This window comes from Phoenix dactylifera, chromosome 13 (genome assembly GCF_051530095.1).
Source record: "Phoenix dactylifera cultivar Ajwa chromosome 13, Ajwa_hap1_PhDact_Kaust_v1.1, whole genome shotgun sequence".
Taxonomy (NCBI): Eukaryota; Viridiplantae; Streptophyta; class Magnoliopsida; order Arecales; family Arecaceae; genus Phoenix; species Phoenix dactylifera.
This window is the reverse complement of record NC_143202.1, coordinates 21840689-21863377: the sequence shown is the minus strand read 5'-3', so window position 1 is coordinate 21863377 and position 22689 is coordinate 21840689. Positions and strand designations below refer to the sequence as shown.

Here is a 22689-nt window from a genome sequence, read left to right as displayed (position 1 = left end):
TTTTGGAGGGGAAGAGCGGGGTGGGGGGGGTTTGGGGGGTGTAGAGAGCAATTTAGGTGAGGGGGTGGGGAGGGTGGGGGGTAATTTAGAAATTTTTAATTTTTTAGGGGTGTCCTTAGCAAATGGGGGGTGTAGAGAGTATTTAATTTTTTTTTAATTTTTGGGGGGTGTCCTGAGCAATAGGGGGGGTGTATATAGAACCCGGAGGGTGTGGCGGCGAGCCAGCGAGCGATGAAGCCCGTACCAATTTTACAGCCAATGCCCTCGCTCCCTCGCGGCCTCCCCCGTTGCGGCTGCTCTCGGCCCTCCTCCTCGCTCCGCCGCTGTTTTCTCTCCGGCTTCTTCTTCTCTTCCGCTCCTTCTCCCTTCCCGTCTCCTCCTCCTTTCTGTTCTTCCTTTGAGAAGCTCCTGAGGCCCTGCCTGGGGTTCTACTCTTTCCCTAGAATGGAGGTACTTCGCTTCTTATCGTTTAGTCCTTTGACCCCTTTCCTCCGTGGAAGTTTTCTTTGGTTTTCGATTTGTATTCCATTTCTTGATCTCTCTTGATGCCATTGATTGGAATTCCTGGAGTAAATGGAGATGATGTTTGTGTAAAAGGCTGGATTGTGGAGATGTTTGACTGGGTCTTGCTAAAAGCTTGCCTTTTAATTGGGTTGCCAAGGGATTATCAGATTCAAATGCATTAGGGTTGTAGGATTTCTTGGTGGGGTGAAAGTTGGAAATTAACAGATTTAATTAATTATCTTTAATTTGATTTGAAGCCTTTTCTTTCTGATACGTGATAAACTATTGACCGCTAACTTGTACACATCACATCATGTATCAGTTAGACATATATTTTTAACTAAAGATTTTACTATTTTCTAGAAACTTTGAATACCTCCATAGAATTTTCCAGAACACCGGTTCTAAATTCTGAAAAGGATTTCTTTTGAACTCTGATTGACCAATTGAAGGTTCTCTGTCCTTGCTTTGAGGTTTTCCTCCAACTTCTTGTAATATTTGAGCGACTTGTCATGGATTGCATTCATTTGTTGAATAAGGTAATTGTATTTAATACCTCTTTCTTTCTTGCCAATAGCTTAACACCTTATTTACAAGTTCTTACTTTCAGTGTTTTTACTAGTTATTTACTTAATCTGATAAGACGATTGTTGACTCATGTCATCATCCATGGTATTTTTGGATGATCAATTGTTGTATGGAAAATTTATTATTATATTAAAGTTAAAGCATTCACCTAATTTACTTATCTTTTTGACTTTTTTTTTTATTATTTCTATTTTTGGTAAATTTATATATTTATGAATTTAGTTGTGTTTTTCCTATTTTTTAGTAAATGTACTTAGATGCCCACCAAGGTGTCTATATGGTACCTCTGTATACTACAATGACTTCCGTTCAGAATGTTTGACAAAAGATGTAGAAATGTCTCATACAATCATATTTGACAAAGCATACTACTGGAGCAGGGGCATCCATTGTGGCCATCGACTGTGGATTGTATGACAGCATAGTTTCTTTTTTGTAAGTAATGGGTAGATCAAGTCTGAAGATGTGAAGCATCCTTGGACATACAAAATTTGTTTCAAGAGAAATACTATAGTTTTTGCATGATATCATCCTGTGAATACATGCTTGTTTCAGTTTATTGTTTGTGGAAAAGCGACTGTGGAGCCTCTTGTGATGGTAGAACTTGTACTCAAACTTTCCTGGAGAAATGAACAAAGTTTCTTTGTTATTTGATGAATAGTTTCTTGGAAATAAAGATTGCAAATTTGCTTTCTCTGAAGAAGTTTGCTTAAGAGTTTACATGCATGATTATAAAAAAGGGTTAACCCTATTCTTATTCAAAAGAAATAAAGGTACTAATGCAAGAAACTAAAGTTCTTCTCAAATGACAGTTATTGGAATTGCTTCATTGTGTTATGTCAGTGAATGCTATTTATATTGTACTTGGGGCAAGTTTCATAGATCTCCCTAACTTCTATAGGAACCTTAAAATTAAAATATATAGCATGAGGAAGCATAAGGATATCTTGAAGGTACTTGTTTATCTGACTTTTCTTTAGAACCATATATCCTTGTGCATTGCTGTCATAGCTTACATTGAAGAATAACTAGGAGGATATGTGTGGAGAACTGTGTTATCTATAATAACCACAGAACATATATGTCTATCAATGAACTCAAAAACAAGTAATGTTTTCCATTAGAATGATGGGAAGAATATTATGTAAGTAAACATAAATTTTAGCTTGATTTATGGACTCAGATATGAAAAATGAATAGCTGTCGTTAGTGTTTCTGTGTTGATTAATGGCCATCCTATTATGCTTACCCTCTCATGCCATTTCAACTATCTAAACCTTTGTATTTGGCAAGTTGACTTCCTAAGCCATATGATGTATGTAGGTTGTGGACAAGCTCTATAACACTTGCATTGCACTATCATATTATGAAAAGCGAAGTTCGGCAAAGTGCAAACCCACTTCTCCTCCAAAATTTATTGATTTCAGTTGGATTCACTAGTACATTCATTAATACATTAAAGAATTCCATTTTTTCATCTAGTTTTACCCAAATCAAATGTTAAATGGAAGAAATATATTTTGCATGATAGAGTTTTAAATTTTTTTTTAAAAAAAAGCAGAACCCATCATGGCTTTTTTGATTTTTTGCTTGACCTTTGGTTCAATATTGAACAAAATACTTAGAGAGCTTGCATTGAATTCAGATTTAGCTGGGAATTTGTTGGGGATGGGCAGTGGAGGGGAGCCTTTTTGGACTATAGCAAATGAAATACATAGAGTTTGGTTGGTCAAGAAAGATTTAAATGAAGGTACCTGACCTTTAACATATGACAATACTGATGTATTGCACCAATACTCTACTTTATAGGCCGCTATTATGGAATATAAGTTGACATACTCACATGCAGAAAACAGAATAATGCCCTTTTATCATTATTTTTTAATTAAGTAATGCATGTTATTCTTGCCGATATTGCAATCGCATCCTTATATTGTTGTATTTTTTGGTCCTTTCAGAGTTGACGCCCTTAAATGGGAATCATATGAGGCAAATTTTTAAGTTAAATTTGATTTCTCTGTTGGAGTTTGCAGTAGCTTTTAGGATTGATCTCTCCTCTCTCGGATCAAGATTTGGGTTCTTTAGGCCCGTTAATGGAGTGTGTTTATGTTATTTAGAGATAATTTACAATAAGGTTTGACTCCAGATTTGATATTCCATTTTTATGTAGCCAACATGATGACTTTAATAATATTTTAATAAATTAGTAGGAGTTGCACAATGATTATATTTAAGGGATATAACAGGATCTTACCCGAAGTTCTGATTAATAATTGACATCAATCAAGAATTGTTTTGATGGATTAGCTGTCAAGTAAGTGGACCACAATGCTATAGCACAATTAGGTGCACAATTAAGTTGACGCTAGCACTGAGAACATATGATGCACGTGAAAAGCTTAATGGATGGCTGTAAGCTACCAGGTTGTTTGAGTTGGATTACAACCTAAAATTATGCTATCCGTCTTTTCTATGGTTCCTTTATCAGAAGTGAAATTTCCTGTTTGAAATCCATCAATTATGAACAATGGTATAAGGTCTATCAGCAATAAAGCGTTTCCATCCTTTCATTTCTGTTGGCTTCCTTTCCTCTTGAAACCATCCTAGAAGGATGGTCCTATGTCTAGTTGGAAGCTTCTTTTAAGGTCGGCTGTCCAGTCTGGTGTGATTTCAGGATTAAGATATGCACTTCCACGTTTTATAACACCCTTCTCTTGTTTCTCTCTTAAAACAAGAGGAAGAGGGAAATAAACAAAGGTGAGTATATATCGCAGACGTACATATTTACAATATTCCCTATAGTGGTGGAAAGGCGTTTGAGAGCTACTTGCAAGTTTGCTTGATAATATAGTAGATTGCACAGTGGATTATGCAACCTCTTATTCTTCAAGGATTTTTTAAAAGACTTTTTTAAGTTACAGAAATTGAAGGGATCTTATAGTTCCTGTGCAGTTAGTTGACCTTAAGGTGAAATTAAGGGTAACTAAGCAAGATTGTTTTGTCACATTACTCCATATAAAAGTCCATTAAGACAATTTATAATGCAGTTATTTTCCTTTTTATTTTCTCACTACAATCACCGTAACTATTAGTGCTATCACTAGTACTTGGACTGGTGTCTGCATTATTTCTGTATCACTATAATCTTCTAGGTGCAACAGTAAAAACTACGGTGGGCAAAATTTTTTGAAATACCGTTTTGAACATTACATCAATCGAAAACCTTCTTGAGGAATGTAAAAGAGACCCACTGTAATTTTCCTGAATTACCTCAGATTTGCATATTGTGATTGGGACAATTAATAAACAAGTTATTAATGTGAATCCTTACATTCTTGGTATGTATTTGATTTTTGATTGAAGATGGAAGAGTTGTGATCCTCTCAGTTGACATTTGATCGATAGTTGGAATTTTGGAGCTTTCCCTCAAGACTTTTTATATTTTAACCTTGATGGATGTTTAAAGGTGATGTGAGTCCATTAATTTTGAAATCTTTCGTTACATATCTTTAATCTATTTTCTCTTGCAGGAAATGATCTAGGAAAGGAGATGGATGCCAAGATCTTGGTGGCTTTATTGGCAATAGTGTTCCTAAAGTTCTTTTGGGTTGTGCCAATGTGGACTGAAGGAGATTTGAAAAATAAGATATCTGGGGTGAATATAAATAAGAATAAGTGCTCTCTCCTCCGATTCTTTATTATAGACCTTATGATGGGATTACTAAAACTGTACTAATATGTATATTACCATGCCTTATGTCTCTTGAGATGGTTTGTGAAAACATATAAAATCAGATAATAGACTTGCATGACCTTGTACAATAATATCCAGATACTTAATAAAATTTATACATGATTTTTAAAAGTGATATTCATCTTTTATTGGCTTACTTGTACTTTGCAATTTTTTTTTCAAATGATAACATTCTAGGATTATTTGTTGGTAGACTACTCATAATTATTTGAGAATCTATGTAGGACTTGGTGGGTTGAAAAGGTACCCATGATATTACATTACACACTGGACAATGGGTTCTAAACTAATTTCATTTGATTTGGAAATGTTTATGCATGACTTTGTTTGTTGTGATAAGCAATGGATTGATTTTGTGGTTAAGGTTCCTTACATATGTGAGAGGCCTGTTTGAGGATGATGGAAATAAGGAAACATATGATATCAAACCCATAAAAGTGAAAGCAATTTGATGTCTAAGTCCTGGGCTTCATGGCAAAAAATAAATTGAACGGTTAGATTGTATTTAGACTATTATCAGAATTCCAATCGAAGTTGAACATTTTAATGTATTGCAAGTTTGCGATAGAATGTGGGAATATTGCAAGACAACTGAGCATTCATTACGTATATTCGGATGTCAGTATGATGAGTGCATGTGTCAGGTAAAACTCGTACGACAACGATAAGGACACTCATGTTATATGGGTAACATCATTGATATATAGGACCAGCATATTAATGTCGGAAAGAAGAGAAGGCAGAGGCATGGTGCTACAAGTGCAAAAGTTAAAGAGTTAGGAACTGACTGACAGAAAAGGAGAACTTATTAAACAATTAAGGTCATGGGCTAAAATCCTCTTAAAAATGATCTGTAACAAGAACCTTCAACATTCATTGAACAACTGATAATTCACTGGTCTTGATTATATGGTGGTATTAATAAGGCGTAAGAAGGCTAGTAAAAAACATAGTTTGTTTTCTTTGCACTTTTTAAATCTCAAATCAGTGACATATATATTACATTTATTCTCATTGAAATCTTCAACCTTATTTGAAAGGTCTTTTGACATTTATATGAGGGATCGTCATTGCTTGGAACATCATACTTTTCAACAAACTCATGTTTTTGTGCTCATGAGTCTTGCAGTACAGAAGTAAACATTATCAAGAATTGGACTGTCAAAGTCTAGAGCAATGCTTTAGGCTCTGCTATGATGTTTGACTTTTTACTCCTGGCTTTACTAAAGAGCTGCCATTCCTGGTTGCTGCTATTGCTGTTGTGGCTAATGTTCTATCAGATGGACATGCAAGATTAGTTAATGGAGGAAATGCAGGTTGCTGCCTCTTGCAAACCTTGCCTCCCAACCTGTACAAATTTCTCAAAGTTTTTGTTGTCTCCAAGGTTTTAAATACTGTGGGATGGGGCTGTCCTGTTTTTTTTTTTTCTTTTTTTTTTTTCTTTTTTTGTGTGTAAAGGAGTGCCTCATGTCCTGACACTCCGGTTAGTGGATGTCTGGTCCTGCCCCATCCCATCCTGGTTCATTTTCCTACTCGTCCTGTCTCGAGACTCAAGAGTCAAGACAATGCCCTGTCCTGACACTCAGGGATGGTGGGCTGCCCCACCACCCACTGGTATTTGCCTTGGTTGTCTCCACATTTCTTTTGCCTTGAACAGGCTGCTAATGCTTGGTTGGAAGTTGGAACCTTTTGTTTTGTCATTCTAGTTCTATTAAGAGATCAACGTGGTGTCTTAATACTGCATTATTCTTAAAGCACCATAACATTAATACTTCATGACATCGATATTATCATGCTAATGATGATGCTTCTGTAATCTTGATGTAACTCTAGCAAAAGATTGCATTTTTTTAGTGATGTAAATTAGGTTTCAATGAATTCTGGGGCTACCATTGATGCTCCATTTAGGTGGTCACTACATCAAGTGTATTCTGGGGTGAGATGACAAGTTTCCTGATTATTTTTGTCAGGTGAAATGAGGTAAAATAAATGGACGATAAAGATAAGAAGTAATAAATGGAAGAAAGAAGTGAAGATAGATCATGAAAAAAGGCCTTTTTTGTTTTCTTGACAAAATAAACTACAGGAAGCTGGTTTCTTTCTAAGAGTAACAGAAGCAGTCCAACTAAAATCATGTTTAAGGAGTCCTAGGACTTGTACCATATGAATTGGAAGAGACTTAATCCAGATACTTTTGATGGGAATTAAAAATTTCCTTTTAAATCTGGCACTACAGGAAGCCAACTGCTTCCATCATTTATAATATTGATTAAAGTCAAATTTTGTGCAGATGACTTTAGATGTGTACGGTGTATGAAGAAGCTGGTTAGTGTGAGGAAAGGTGGCGGCATTCAGTTTTGAACTGATAGTCGGCTAACCTTTCAGTTTTTATTGCATTGACAGTTGACATTAATATTTTTGACCATGGAAAAAGTATTGGCAGGTAATGGTCCAGTGAAAGGTTGACTCATGGAATTGTCTCTACAAGCCTAAAATTGTTAGCCCAGGCAACTTTTTGTCTTGCTGGTTGGCCTTTGTTTTAATTTTTGCTACTTTTAGCCAGGTGAAAAAATTGAAGGTTTTTTCTCAATTTGTTTGAGGATGAGAAAACATCAAATACAGGAAAGATGAGAAATATGAGCAATGGTGGAATTCACTTTATCTTTCTTGGATATTTTATCATTGTTCATTTCTTATTAGTGGAAAAGAAGAGATCACCTACATTGAAGTAATTGAGTTTTTCCAAGATAAATTCAAATATTCAATGATACCTCTTGATTTAAATATTTAATCATGCACTTCTAAGGGTTATGCCTTTATTTTATGTTTAGAAAAAAAAAACACTTATCATTCTGAAACAATTTTTTTTTAATATAAATTATAGATAGTTTACAGTCTTTTTATTCACTTAGGTTAATTTAATATTTTCTTTAAGAAACATTTACGTAATTGATGATGCATTTTTAGTTTAGGTAAGTATGTCTAGTGGCAAATCATCTAAATGTATTTTTTATCATCCATTTTCATTCAAACTTTCCAATTTTTCTAAGTTTTATTTCTAAAAAATTCTTTTCTTATACTATTGATGTGTTGTCCACAAGGTCCGCCGTACCGGTACTAGTTGGCGTACCGGTAGCGGCCCGGACCGGTACGAAATCGGTGGCGTATCGGTCCAAACCGGTCCCATCCGGTTCTTCAACAATAAACTATAGGTATCGGATTCCACGTTGATCCGGTACCGGTCCCAGGCCGGAGCAGTACGGCAGACCATGGTTGTCCATTACTGTTTCAATTAATATATCTTTATCAGCCCCTGGCAGGTTTGAGCTGGTGATGAACTTCGTGCAAATATTCGAAGTCTTGAGTTTTGACTATTCCAAATATCAGGCTGAAAAGGATACTTACAAAAAATAATAAGCATATATGAAACTCTTTTCCTGTGTTAATTTATTAAAATAGCTCGGCAGAAATAAATTTTGTTGGGGCTGATGATTAATTGTGTCCATTTCTTTCATCCTGTAGTTCAAGTGCTTAGCATAATGATGAATCTTTAATCTTTGAAGGAAGCTTTAGGAGCCTTTGAATATTACTAAAAGTAGAAGTATTATGTAGTACAGCTTGCCTGCACAAAATTCTGATGACTGAGCAAGACAGCTTATATATGGAAAGTATGCAGAGAAGATCCATGATCAAATATTTATATACTATGAGTTCCAGGGAAGTTTGTAAGTGATTAAATGCTTCATGAAACATTATTGAGGCAACACCTTTTTCTGTTAGAAGTGATCGTTACATGTTATCGTTGTGTTTCCTAAAAAATGATTGCAAGTTTATTAAGCATACCAAGTGTTGCAGTGAGGGCCCCGTGGAAATCAATTAGGACTTCTGAGCGGAAAAAGATTCTCTAAAGGTGGTTCTCTGCATTATTATCCATGTATAGGAATGCTCCACAATTATGACTAGGTTACATTAATTTTTTTTTTTTGCTGTGGATTTAGAAATCACTTGCGGTATCTAATTGTCGATTGACCGTCTTGATATAGTATTTTCTTTTCTGGCAGCAAGATTTGCTGTATTGGACTGTAACAGTAACAAATTGATACCCAGCACAGAAGACGTACCAAGGTCCGCGGACCGGCACGGGATTGGTCGGTGGACAGGTCGGTACGATATAGGTTCAGTACCATACCAACATAAACCAGCATGCCCAATTTTTTTTTGAGTTTTTCGAGTTCAATTAATTGGTAATCAATCTTTTTCAACTTTTTCAATAATTTTAAGTCTAATTTGATTTTTTTATATTTTTTGATGTTTATATGATCCCGATTTAACCTAAATGATGCATCTTGTTATTTTAAAATAGTACAAAATATAAAATGATTAGTGAGATATTGCATGCTACAAGAAGCAATATGAAATATCCTCAAATCAAGTAGCGAGGTGAAAAATATAAAATAATGCAATCAATTATATATATTTAAAGTACATACATATCAGTATCTAAAATTTCATCGAGTAGCGATGCCTCTCATAGATATCATCATTAGCATAATCAGGAGGCACATCTGCCCACCTCTCTCATCAAACGGCGTTGTAGTCTTGTCTATTCATCCCATAAGGAACACGCTTGGGGTTATAAGCACTCTCGGATCTCTCGCTGAAGCTTTATCTCTAAGAGATGTCCTCTGACTGATAAAATGATTGTGAAGAGGCCCGTCCGAATAAGTCGACAGTAAAATTTGATCTGTAAAATGCTCCAGGTTGCATAGGGTAGTAGCCACTGAAAGATGTCTTAGACGTACCATATTTATATCCATATTCGTATGAGTCATAGGCTGCTTGTGGCTGCGGATAATAGAATCTAGTATACGACTCAGAACCTGATATGTTTATGGATTCTACTCCACATGCGAGGTCATCTGCAGTTGCATCATATCCTCTTGAATGACCTCGAAGAGTCCGTCTCCTATATGCAATCGTATCCTCGCATGCTCTACCATATCGTGCATTGTAGTCCCTATCCTATGTAGTATGCGTAAACTGGGACTCATCAGTGAATTGAAGACCACCATGCAGTTGTCTCATAAACGGTGGTCTCATATCTTTCACTCTCTTTCTAGCCAGTAGATCTATGACTACAAGAATTGCTGCTTTTGGTCTCTGGATTTGAGTAAACTAGCTTCTCCTCTACACTCTCCATTGGGGCTGCAGGTGCCTTTTGTTTTTCTTTTTTGGTGTGCTGGGCAGCTGCCTGCTTACCTTTCATGCCACTTACTGTCTGCTTACCCTTCGTGCCCATCTTTGCCTAGCTATGTTGGAAGAATGTATGTCATTTTTCTGACTGAGTTGACGGGATAGTGTAGTGGCTTCATCTAAGAATCTCTCGATCATATCTCCAAGAGGATGTCTCAGACAAGAAGTCATGTGGTGACCTCATGGCTGTGGCTAATCATCCAAAAATATATTTTTAATTTTTAAATTATATATAATCCAAAAATTTTTATGTCATTGTGTAAATTATCCATAGATCTACAACATATCATAAAATCAAGCCCAAATCAAAAATTTTGGCATGATCTTCTGTTATTTTGCAAATTTCGAGCTATTTTTTGAACCCCTCCAAATATAGAGGGAATGAGATAAGGGAGAGGAAGCACATCTTATTGAGGCTTAGATCTTCTTTCAATAGCATTGCATCGGTGTGATTTTGCAAATTGGGAGGAGGGGGAGCTGTTTAGGCCTTAAGACTCTAAACTAAACAGAGAAGGTGTTGGGACAACCTTCCCAACACCTTCTTTTAACAAAAGAAGGAAAAAGGGGAGGGGTCCCGGTTTGGAACCGGCTTGACTCGGTGCGATCTGGACGGTTCGCACCGAGGTTGAAAGGAACTGGCCTTTTTCGGCCGGCTTGGTCCGGTTCCAGCCGATCCCAGTCGGTTCGAAATTTGTTCTAGCCAGTTCGGTGCCAGAACTGAATTTAATAGCTAAACCGATCCGATTTTCCACCGGGTTGGCTCGGTACGAGCCGAACCATGCAGTTCGGTCCGGCTCGGCCAATCTTGAGGCGTACCAAGTGGCAGTATTATAAACCAACCTAAGGTTTGCCGTACCGATTGTATCGACATATCGGTGGACATTGGTACCGGTATGGTACCGGTACAGTACCGAATCGAACCGGTACTATACCGGCGAAGACCCAAAAAAAAACTACCGCGCGGACGAGCGCGCGTCCGCGTCAAATGCTACAGAGTGGCATTAAATGCCACTCTGTGGCATTGAGTATCCCGCGTGCCCGCGCAGGCTCGTTGCCCCCCGGGGGTGGGGAACCGCGGGCGAGCGTGGTTCCTAGCGCGGAAAACCATGCGTATGTATTGGTGTGAACGAAGCCGGTTTGCACGGTACACGTATGAAACCATTCGGTTTCAACCCAGAACCGAAATTATACACCGTATCGGACCAGTGCCGACGGGCACTGGTTCGGTACGGGCTGAACCGACCGATTTTCAGCATACCATGAACCAACCCATAACAATACTATACCAGCATGGTACTAGTATGAGTATCGAAATCTCTGTATGAACCATGTATGGTAGATTTCAAACATTTGCCGTTACACCACTCTGAAATTAGATTAGCTCAGCTCTCTCTTTCAAGATAAACTAACTTCGCCAATTATCTTATTACCTTTAATCTTCTTAGGCCTTTCATTATTGGCAAACTCTCATGATATCAAGGTTTTTGAAAACCCTAGATCTAAGTTATTGCAGTGGGTGGCCGAGACTTAGATGAATTGAGCTCTCAGCTTGTTTGCTATGGAAGTTGGGCAATTTGGAAGGAACTGAGATTTTTCGAGACTTCAGTCAATATTTTAGGACCAACATATCAAAATCTCAGCCGACATGGTAAATCCAAGTGTAGTAACTTTATTAAGGCATTGGTTTTGAAATTTATTAGTCAGTATATCCGTCTTAGAAGTAAAAAGGATGATTGAAAATTATCAGCCGGTATGTTTATATTATACTGGCCAATATCTTGGTAGTTATCTGTTTACACTGGCCCAGATATTAGAGGCTTAAATCTATCAGGAATTGCCAGATACGGACACAAACTAATATCTCTGCTGAGATGAAAACCATGCATGACATTTATATATGCTATATTAGTTTTTGGTGCTAATCATGCTTATAAAATTTCCTATTTCTGTTGTGATTTTATTTTTCTCAGTACTTGAGCAATTGATCTAAAAATTGGAGATTTATATTGAAGCTTATCTGCATCTTATATTCCTTTTTTTCCTGCTGAAGATATGAGAGCAGGAATTATGATCATACTTATGAAGATGATCTTCATCGTTGCTCATTTTCATGATATTACAGCACTTCTGGACTAGAGGATCAGCTGATAAAAACAGAGTACTAGTGGATCAATTGAAGCAATATGGTGTAATCAAAACAAAGAAAGTGGCTGAAGTAATGGAGACTATTGACAGGGGATTATTTGTACCTGATGGCAACTCAGATTACATTGATAGCCCTATGCCAATTGGCTACAATGCAACTATATCTGCTCCTCATATGCATGGAACTTGTCTGGAGCTATTGAAGGAGCATCTCCAACCAGGCATGCATGCTTTAGATGTTGGTTCAGGTGCTTTGTCTCCACCTTGTATGCTTTCATGACATCATACTTCTATATTTTGTTGGATATTTTACTAGTCATTAGACATAAGAGGCCATATTTTGAATACATTCTGTTAGTATATAATTACACAGATACTCGTTAACAGAAAGCATCAAGGATTTGACAATGTAGAAGGACTCAAAACTATAGTGTGTTTTAATTTTCTCGAGTGCAAAGTGTTCTCTTTATTGGAGTATTCTGTGAACATGTTGTTCAGTTGAGTCACTTGAGTGCCTACATTGCCTCCATATTCATTCCTTATATTTCTGTATATGGCTCCATTGTCACTCTTACATAGCATATACAGTCTTTCTCAACTTAAAGAAGAAACCAGACATTTTAAGTTTCATTGAAACTCTGAAACTGACACCGAAAGTTCCAGTTTTAGCCTGATTGTGATATGAAAGTGGGGCTGACTCTGGCGTTTTAGCCTAAACTAACTTATGGAACTAAATTTAATGCATATATAGCTTGTCTATCCTGATTTCTTTCATTTCATCATTCTTTTAAAATATATTGGGGCTTTTTTTTTCAGACTACAATTGAAATTTGCAGGTTTTTGGAACATTTGAAACTTTAATCTTAGGCACCAGAGAGATTAGAGAATAGGTAATTTCTTGACATAGGCCTGGCTATCCTAGAGTTCAAGTGTCATTGACAAATTTGTTATCATATGTTCTCTAATGATATTTCTTTAATGTTCAAAAGGTAATTTCTTTTTGTTTTAATGCAATCTGATATTTCCTAACTTTTTTATTTTTCTTGATATTTTTTTTGAATTTTTATAGGTTTCTGTCAAAACTGCCTATACTAGAGGGATACTGCTGAAATCATCAAAACTGTGGAAACCTAAACTCATTTCGTCTTGCTGAAAACAATTTCTGACACCTAATCCAATTTCTCAAAACATAGAAATGGACATGTGCAATGCATGTGATTAAGGAAAGAAAAAAAGTGAGGTGTGGTATCTGGGCAGCACATGTTATGCTGTAAGGGCCAAAGAAAAAATGCATGGTGAACAAGTTTTTTCCCCTTTCCTGGTGTCATTGGGACTCAAAGTTCACCTAAAAAGGACAATTCAGCCTCAAAGCAAAGCTATGGAGAGGCACTCAGCCAAAGACAAAAAAGTCTAGTCTCTTAGGCTTCTCACATTGATATGGAAGCGATACAGTACCATTTCTCTTGGATGCTGCAACCACCTGTGCCATCAGCTAATTAGTCTAGAATGAAATGTTCATGCAAATGGCTATTAGTTGTCATTTACCATCCTCATCTATCTAAAATAGAAAAAAGGCAGATTAGCCAGAAGTGTGGTTGCAGTGAATGTTGGGACATTTGGCTCTCTTTCATTGTTCTATGAGATGACAATGATGGTGGCTTTATGGAATGGTGTGCTTGTAATGCTTGCAATTTATCTGTGCTCTTCCTCCTGTGTTACAAGACTTATAATTAGTTAGCATTCTTGATTTTCTAGATTTCTGGTAAGATTGCTGAGGTCATCATGGTGCCATATTTAAGGTATTACTTCTAAGTGGTGGTAAATGTATAGTGCAATAGTCAATTGGTAATACCATGCCACTTAGCTCTTGTAGGAATGCTAACATTAAAACATTGTATATGCACCAAAAACCCATCTGAGATGTGTGATTCATGAGCAATTCCATAATAGATATGAGTATATCAATACATACAGTCAACGCATCGTATGCTGTACCGGCCCGAACCCGGCGGGTATGGGGCGTACCATTCTGTACCGGTTTGGTATCGATATTCTGTATGGGTGACGTACCGATATTCGATATGCCAAAAAAAAATCCGTACCATACCGTAGCGACACTGTGCTAGCGTGGCATCAGTACGGGGTCCGATGCCGAGACGGCAAATCTTGAGTCAAGGCATGCTGAACCGCCCGATTCCCAATACATTTCGGTATGGTTCGAGCGTGAACCCGATACAGATATCTAGAAATACCCGGCGATTCTTTATTGACACCATTTCGGACACAACTGGTACATTCCAAAATAACTCTGACTCTGACATCTTTACCCTTGGCCATGAACCCCCTTTTGATTTGGATCGACTTAACTTCTTCTATTTTCGACCCGAACTGAAGAAGAATAAAAGAACAAAAAAATAAATAAGAAAATCAATAGAAGTTACTAACTTGAACCAAACCGGTGAGAATCTAGGTCAGTTCGGTCTTAAATTTCGAAATTCTCCCCAAATTGTCTTGAACTGCTCTGAACCGCCCCAAACCGAGGGGTTCCGAGTGGAACCGGTGTGAACCACTCGATTCACACCTATTTGAACCGATTTAGGAGCTCCGCCTCTTTAAACAGCTTGAATCATGGTCTATTGAATTGGGGTGAACTGTCTGATTCATTTCGTACCAAACCAGCACCGTATCGAACTGGTAGCCGACTGGCATGGGTCCCGACACCGCTTCGGCGGACCTTGCATACAATGCTTATTTCTGGTTAGTGAGGTTTCAAGTTTTGGCTGGAACTAGAAAGCCTCATTCTATCAGGTTTCAGCTGGGTTTGGTTGAAAAAAGCTGAAACCCATTCTATAGTTGTCATTTAAAAATTGGGTCAGTGTCTCTGCCGCTTGAACCCTGAGATTGGATGTTGCTAGCACTTGTCAGGGCCTCTAGCAAGACCCCTGCTGCAGTATTTTAAAGAGAATAATGGTAGAGTGACCATATGATAGCATCATTTATGACAGTGATAGACTTGTAATATCAATTTTTATTCTTTATTTGTGTAATAACAACTAGAATTACACTTGCATAACATTTGCACTTTGTAGGTGATAAGTTCATGCCCTTGAAATATTATTAAACTTTAAAGTGATACATCATTATATTTCCTTGCTTGTGACTTTCATGTAGGGAGTGGGTACTTGACAGCATGCTTTGCAATGATGGTTGGACTGCAAGGCCGTGCTGTGGGCGTCGAACACATTCCAGAACTGGTTGCTTCTTCCATTGAGAATGTTAAAAGAAGTGCTGCATCATCATTGCTGAATGGAGGTTCCCTTTCTCTGCATGTTGCTGGTATGTTCTGCTTACACTATAATTTTATGAGAGATAACGTTGTTTCTCAATTTACTAGTTGATATCCATTTGGTCATACCAGGCATGCAATTTTAGCCTGTAACCTGAGTATTTTCAAACCTAAGTTGTCACCAAACAGGAGATGATAAAAACTCAAACTCATCTTTATGTGTTTTGCTTTCTCAAGTAGGGGACTGTGTGTCTTCTGACTTTGAGCAGTCAATAAATCCTGTCAGAGTAAAATCATAAGCATAAGAAGTAAAAAAGAAATGACATGCACAATACGAGAGCTGCACTATTTAAAATTCTAACCATGTAACCTATACTTAAAAAATGCAATGGATATATCAAGAGCTAAAAGGGGGTTTATACAGACAAGATTTTATTGGTGGAAACTGGAATCTATTCTGGAATATAGCACTTTATGAATACGATAGTTTTTCTAAGTTATCCTTGCTGCTTCCCTTAGGTCAAAATGTTGAATTATGCCACCAGCTTATTGTAGCAATTGGGAGGTGAGCGAAGTCTTAAAATCTGCAATCATCCACAGAGGGTTCTGCACCTGCTTTTTATTTTTTTATTTTTATTTTACTCATCCACCTGCTTCCTTGACATTTTTCTTGCAATAATTTTCTTGAAAATTCTGCTTCCAGCCGGCATCTGAATCCACTTCTGGACTTATTCCTGAATCAGATAACTGACAGTGATGTGTAACATGAAAGCAAAGTGAGGACTGAAACTTGCACAAATGTGATGTGGGATCTGGGGTTGCCATTGACCCCATCAGAGATAAGTAATCACTACCAAGTAGCTTAGACTTGGTGCGTTATATGAAGGGGTATTTGAGTCTGAGCTGACCTTAAGCCAATCTTGAAAAACATGTTCAAGCTTGGCTTGTTTGTTAACTAAGTGAACTTTAATGAGGTTGTTGTTGAGCTGATTCCAAGCTTGGGTTGTTTGTTACCTAAGCGTTGATGAGGTGTTATTGAGCTGAACTTGACATTCTATTTGTTTTTGCAAACCCAAAGTGTTCAAGCACAGCTCTTATGTGTTAAGTTTTGAATGATGTTTGATTTTGTCTCATTTTCTAGTCGAATGAGATTGATTTAAGCCTGTTATTCCGGGCCTGAGATATTCATAAATATCTGCGGACATCTGCAGTCCTAGTGGGAAACAGATGGTAAGACCGTAAAGACATTCTTTTAACTGTTTTTGGGGTAAGTGGACATGTTTACTGTAATGCCATTATATGGATTAGTTGTTAAGCATGAACATTGCACATGAACAAAGAAAAGCAGCTAATCCATATCATAAATATTTAATGCCTGAACACCTACCTTCAGTGACAGATAGCAAAGTGAGGCTGGAAGTTTAGAGACGTATGAGGTGTGGCTGGTGGTTTTACACAAGATGATGGTAACAGTGAAATTGAACGTGGGGAAAAGAATAAAGAAAGAACATAGTTAGGAAAATAGTTTATATTTACGATGTTTTAACAGCACTTGTAACAGTTTTAGAGGCATCCTGCAATGAAACCCTGTTATTGCGATGCAAAAGGCTTGAGCTGCTACATGTGAGTCCCTTTTCCATGCATGAGTGTCATATAATAATGAAAAACTCTCTAAAGTAGTGTTTGGTTGTGAAACAGCACTCTTGCAATATTTTGTTTCCAACTCATTTTAATCAGGTTAGATTGTGGATCAAATGGGAGAAAAAAAAAACTGAATTATTTTTGGTTTACAATATCTTATTCCTGGCAGTAACTCTGAATGTTATTTGGTTGGAATAAATTGGAATGGGGAGGTTTAAGATGACTTTTCAATAAACTGGACAAAATTACCCATTTATATAAAGAAATACTGGCCAAGTATGGGAGAATAGAAAACAAATTATTGTATTGTTCGTTGCGCTATTATAATGGTACATAAATCATGGATTTTTTATATTTAGGTAATTTATTTATATGAGAAATAATAATTTGGCTACATACATAAATTTTAAAATAATAATATTAGAATATTAAAATTTGAAAATATTTGACTATCTACTGCTTTCACTTTTATGACAATTAGGTTTGAATCTTAATGGTCTGGATTTTAGTCCCCCTTCAACATGCAGACAGGAAAAGAAAATGCTAAGTAAGTGTTCTTTTACCTATCTTGTGGACCTATGCCTCAAAGGCTTCCTTTTCCTTCTTTCTTCCTCTATTCTTCTTTCCTTCTTTATTTGCTTCTAATCCGACGAGCATCCACCTCCCCCCACCCAAACTCAAACCTAGCCCAACCAACTACTAGCTCAATCTCCCTATAAGATCCCTTTTCTTCCTTCGAGATTATAGCGTTGGAGAAGAAGGTGACAACCACCAAGGCAAGCTTAATGGATGGTCATATATGATACTGGAGAAAGAGGTGGCTACAAGTAGGCAGATATGCTTAAGGGGTAGCGATATTGATCTTGACATTTACAGACCCTACCAAGTTGTTGGTCACCATGACGGCATGACTTCTAGAATTAGGGTTTGGGGCTAGGATCAAACCTTTTGAACTTTGAAGTTTTCGGTGTCCCACCGCAATGGGACTGAGTGTAGAATCTAGGAGTCATAGTGAGGTAGTAGAGGTGATGCACGGGAGAAGAGAGTAATTGATGAGCTTCAATTTCCATTCAGGAGAGGGGAGTAAAGAGCTCTCTTATGGGGCCTTTCTGGGATGAGTTCCAACTTATTTTAACCCCTGCTCATGGAATAAATTATTCCAAGCCTCTCTATGGAGAAGTTTACTCCAAAATATATTTTATAATTTAATAATAGCATATAAATATTAGATTAATATTGTTATAACTATAATTATTTGTACATTGCGGCTATTATAATGTAGCACAAAATGGCCATTATAATATAGTATAATATAATATGTAATGCAATATAAAGATCTAAGCAAATAATATATGGTATTTGGCAAAAGGCAATATGTCTACATGCATGCATATATAATAATATGATGCACATGGAAAAAATATAGGGGTCATTTGGTTCTAATGGAGCACAAGGTGCAACCAATAAGTATTATAACCAACTAGATTGTCGTGCCAGGCCTGTACCGATAGAGTCAACTGTACCATGAGAGAGAAGAAGAGAGAGAGAGAAAGTGGAGAGAGAGAGGGAGGGAGGCTGGGGGATACCGGCGGAGGGCCGGTGGAGGCCTCGGCCGCCGGAACCCCATGGCCTCCGCCGGCCCTCCTGCCGACGTCTGCCACCCTTCCCTCGCCCTTGCTCCCTTGCTCGCTCTCTTTTCTTCTTCTTCTTCGGCTCCGGCAACAGGTCTCGTTTCCGTTGCCGGAACCGTATTGGTGAGCCACCGGTACTATCTGGTTCGGAACGGTTTTGCCGACCTTGCCCATTTGAGTCTTAATAAGACAAGATATGAACAGAAAGTCGTAAAATTTGTGGTGCGGCATTTATGAACCCTATTTATGATGCATTTCAGTTTTTTATTTTCTGAAATTCATCTCTTGTGTTTTCTTCATCCTTTGAATGGCCAACGTGCATCAATTTGTACAAGAGGCAAAAAAACATGGCAGAATTATGGAATAAGAATGCAAGACTTGGTGAGAGTAAATAGAAAATGCTTTTACAGCCTACACCAAAGAAATGGGATAAAAAACCGTTTCTTATAATTATCATGTTGGCATGATATTTCTGATTAAGTGTAAAAATTTAGCTTATGCAATTTCATTATTTGGGTGCTCAGCCTTTTATTATGTTGTCTCACTAAAAAAAGAAAAGAAAAGAAGAGAAAACACATTTTTATATACCATTGGATCCACTTGCTTGGACCACTATATTACAACCTTGGATCTGTTACTTTGTACTTGCATTTCTTCCAGTGGAATGCATAGTTTTAGAAAATTATTCGTACTTGAAATCTTTAACTTTGTTTTATTTAAAACTTGTGCATTACCAAGTCATGTTGATTTAAACAGAGGAGCCATGATTTGCTTGTAAACTGTTGATGAACCTATTTACTGGTTGCAGATGGACGGCAAGGTTGGCCAGAGCAGGCACCCTATGATGCCATTCATGTGGGAGCAGCAGCTGCAAAGATCCCTCAACCGTTACTTGACCAGTTGAAGCCTGGTGGAAGGATGGTGATTCCTGTGGGGAGCTTCTTCCAGGATTTGCAGGTGGTTGATAAGAAGCTGGATGGCTCCATCAGCATTCGAAGTGAAACATCCGTGCGCTATGTCCCACTGACAAGCCGAGCGGCACAACTACAGGGCTTTTGATGCACAAAGTGCCTTCAACTCACAGAAGCTGGTGAAAATTACTGGAGAGATGATGCCAATGCAAAGTGTAGTATGTCTTTGTTGAGTCTTTTGTTGTACAGTTCAGAGCGTTATCTGCAGGTTGCAATGTTGCCTCTCATGCATTTGAATCTGTAATTGTCTTGTTATCTTGTCCTTGTAAATGGTCTTGCTATGTTTCACTGTTAGGTTTACTCTATACAATTATATTGTTATGATGTTTTATTAAATCTTTACCACTCTGAATTCATCATGCTCTTGTTAAAAAAACCTTCATTCAGGATCTTTATTGGCTTGGTGTCCGGCACGGATATTAAAAAATGACCTCTCTTTCTTCTCCCATGTTTTTACATTTGCCTGCAGAACGAGTATTGATTTCATGGAAACCTAGTTGCTCTGGGTGTGTGTTGGGTTGGGCTAGGTTTGGTTGGATTGTATAGGCAATTTAAGATCGTAGAATGATTTAAGAAATTATTGTTGGTTAGTACTGCATTTTTAGGATTTTATTTGGGTGGACTTGCATAGATCTCTTTGGGAAGTTCCCCTATGGAAGAGAGCCCAGGGGTGGAAGAGAGGAGGAAGAGGGGAAGGGCAACTGGTCGCAGCGCCTGATCCCTATGGGGTGAAAGAAAGATCTCATAAGGTCTCTTTTAATTCTATGGAGATTGAGCCTAGCAACCTCTTTCACCCTCTGGCCTCTGATGAGTCTTTACATCGGACACGGCTTGAATGAAATATATAAATATCTTGGATTAAAAATAACTATGCTTTATTTATTAATTAATTATATTAGATTTGTGTTGGCTTTAGGTTGGATTAGCGTCAGGTTTGATTTAGGTTTTGAGTTCAATTATGATACTATCCTGGTTGGAATCAGGTTGTGTTTTTGAAGCCCAAATTCATAAAAACTGAAGCTGTTTGGAGTCCTGGGAGCTGTATAGCAACTGCAAATCAATCCACTTGTTTGGATACTTACAATTCAAATTACACAGTAAATTAAAATTGCTTTTTAGGCTGTAACTTATGCTTTTTTGTGGTAAACTTACTTTTTGGGCTGTAACTCATGTCTCTTTTTGGGCTGTAACTCATGTCTATCTTGTGGTAGGTCGACCCACGATCAAAAGATTAAAAAAGGGTTGGTAATGGTGGTTTTCTTTTTTTTTTTGTGGTAAACTGTGATTCTATCCCTAGCTTGCTTTACTGAGACAGGAAACTAGACTCTAAGCAGACTGAGCCATTGCTCATGGACATCGAGTGAATATCAACGTCTTGCGAGATTGAACATCCATGACATTGCCCAAAATGCAAGGGCTTGTACGTTCCGAACCAAAATTTGCCGCTACTGATGGTGATTTTGGTGGTCTTTCAATGCGAGTGTCATTCTAATATTAAAATTAATGTCTGAAGTCATAAGACATCCATTAAGAAAATATTAGGAAAAAGGAAAATAAATCCAGAAGGAAAGAATAAAGACTGATCGTCAGCTTTGAATCTTGAAGCAAGCGCGTTGTGTCCTTGAGGGAACAAGATCAAGACATGCAGTCGTTTGAAATTAGTGGAGATAAAGGTGAGAGTAGCTAAAAGAGATGTTATAAAAGTTTGGGATATTTTTGCTTATTTAAAATCTTTTCCAATTTCGTGTGGGACCTTCGTTCTTTTTTCTATGTTGGAATAATGAATTGATTTCTTTTGGCATGCTATGTGGTTCAACATCTATTTAGATTCTTGTAGATGTCAAGGAGAAGGCAGAGTTCAAACCACCTTCTTAAGATGGGTTTTTATATGTATAATATCGCCTTGCAAATATTGCTTATTATATATTTATCCTTCAAAAATCATTATTTGCATATACGCCCCTCAAATTATTCTATTTTTTGCAAGATAACCCTTTCATGAGATTTTAGCTAACAATGTTAATAAATAACTGCTTCAAACGTAAAATAAATGGATTATACTTTTACATTAATATCCCTAAAAAAATCTATACAAAAAATAACTCTTTACTCTGTAAACCATATATTAAATATTTGCTATTATTGTCTTTTTGGACTTTAAGACAAGTACTTATTAACATCATTAAAAAAAATCCAAAAGGAGGGTATCAATGCAAAAATAATATCATTTAAGAGGTATATATATATATATATATGAATAGTATTGTTTGAAGAGTAAAGATACAATGCACCAATTTACATGAAATATATCTGCAACAAGCTTTATTAAGATTAATATCCCTTCCATGCAATCTACGATTGTATTGGTGTTGCCTATGTAGAATCCAAAATCTGGACAACTAAATAAAAACATAGTGTGTCTATTGGTAGTGTGAGGCTCAATAGTCCCACATCGGAAAGACTCGTTCCATAACCTGGGCATATGAGGCGGATGTCTCCAAATCCTGTAGATGCGTTTTGGATGGAAAACAAAATCGGGAAGGGATGAAGGACGCTTGCATAAAGCTCCGGAACCGGACAATATCTGGCAGAGGAGCCCCGTGTTTCTCCCCTCATGTGGCCTCCACGTGAGCACTGGGTGTTTTACGTGCCCCACGCAGGCGGGGGCGTGACATTTGGTATCAGAGCCGAGGACAACTCTTGTCCGAAGGTGGGAAGGATGTGAGGCCCAATAGTCCCGTATTGGAAAGACTTGTTCTAGAGCCTGGGTATATGAGGCGGGTGTTTTCAAATCCTGTAGATGCATTTTGAGTGGAAAACAAAACTAGGGAGGGATGAAAGACGCTTGCGTGAGCTCCGAAACCGGACAATATCTTGCAGGGGAGCCCCGTGTTTCCCTTCTTATATGGCCTTTAC

At 37.5% G+C, this 22689-nt stretch overlaps 1 protein-coding gene across 22 annotated transcripts; it reads left to right on the top strand.

The window, feature by feature from the left end:
• The first annotated feature begins 206 nt into the window (after window positions 1-206).
• On the top strand, window positions 207-20109 carry LOC103704948 (protein-L-isoaspartate O-methyltransferase-like). 22 transcript variants are annotated; one of them, XM_088709836.1, is made up of 6 exons: window positions 207-450; window positions 4456-4558; window positions 4623-4747; window positions 12222-12492; window positions 15416-15580; window positions 19611-20109. In XM_088709836.1, exons 2-6 carry the CDS (start codon window positions 4549-4551, stop codon window positions 19859-19861), a joined length of 822 nt encoding a protein of 273 aa, XP_088565962.1. In that variant the 5' UTR covers window positions 207-450; window positions 4456-4548; the 3' UTR covers window positions 19862-20109. The 22 variants fall into 22 exon arrangements, with proteins under 22 accessions (XP_088565962.1, XP_088565960.1, XP_088565964.1 ...); XM_088709834.1 differs by lacking the exon at window positions 4456-4558 and adding an exon at window positions 2738-2842; XM_088709845.2 differs by lacking the exon at window positions 207-450 and adding exons at window positions 8702-8756; window positions 8908-9006 and having other exon boundaries at window positions 2858-4747.
• The last annotated feature ends 2580 nt before the right edge of the window (window positions 20110-22689 follow it).

Coding starts and splice junctions, on each gene's coding strand:
- LOC103704948 (XM_088709833.1), top strand. CDS start 232: ATGAAGCCCGTACCAATTTTACAGCCAATGCCCTCGCTCCCTCGCGGC. Junction 12,493..15,415: donor TGCTTTAGATGTTGGTTCAG/GTGCTTTGTCTC, acceptor ACTTTCATGTAG/GGAGTGGGTACTTGACAGCA. Junction 15,581..19,610: donor CCTTTCTCTGCATGTTGCTG/GTATGTTCTGCT, acceptor TACTGGTTGCAG/ATGGACGGCAAGGTTGGCCA.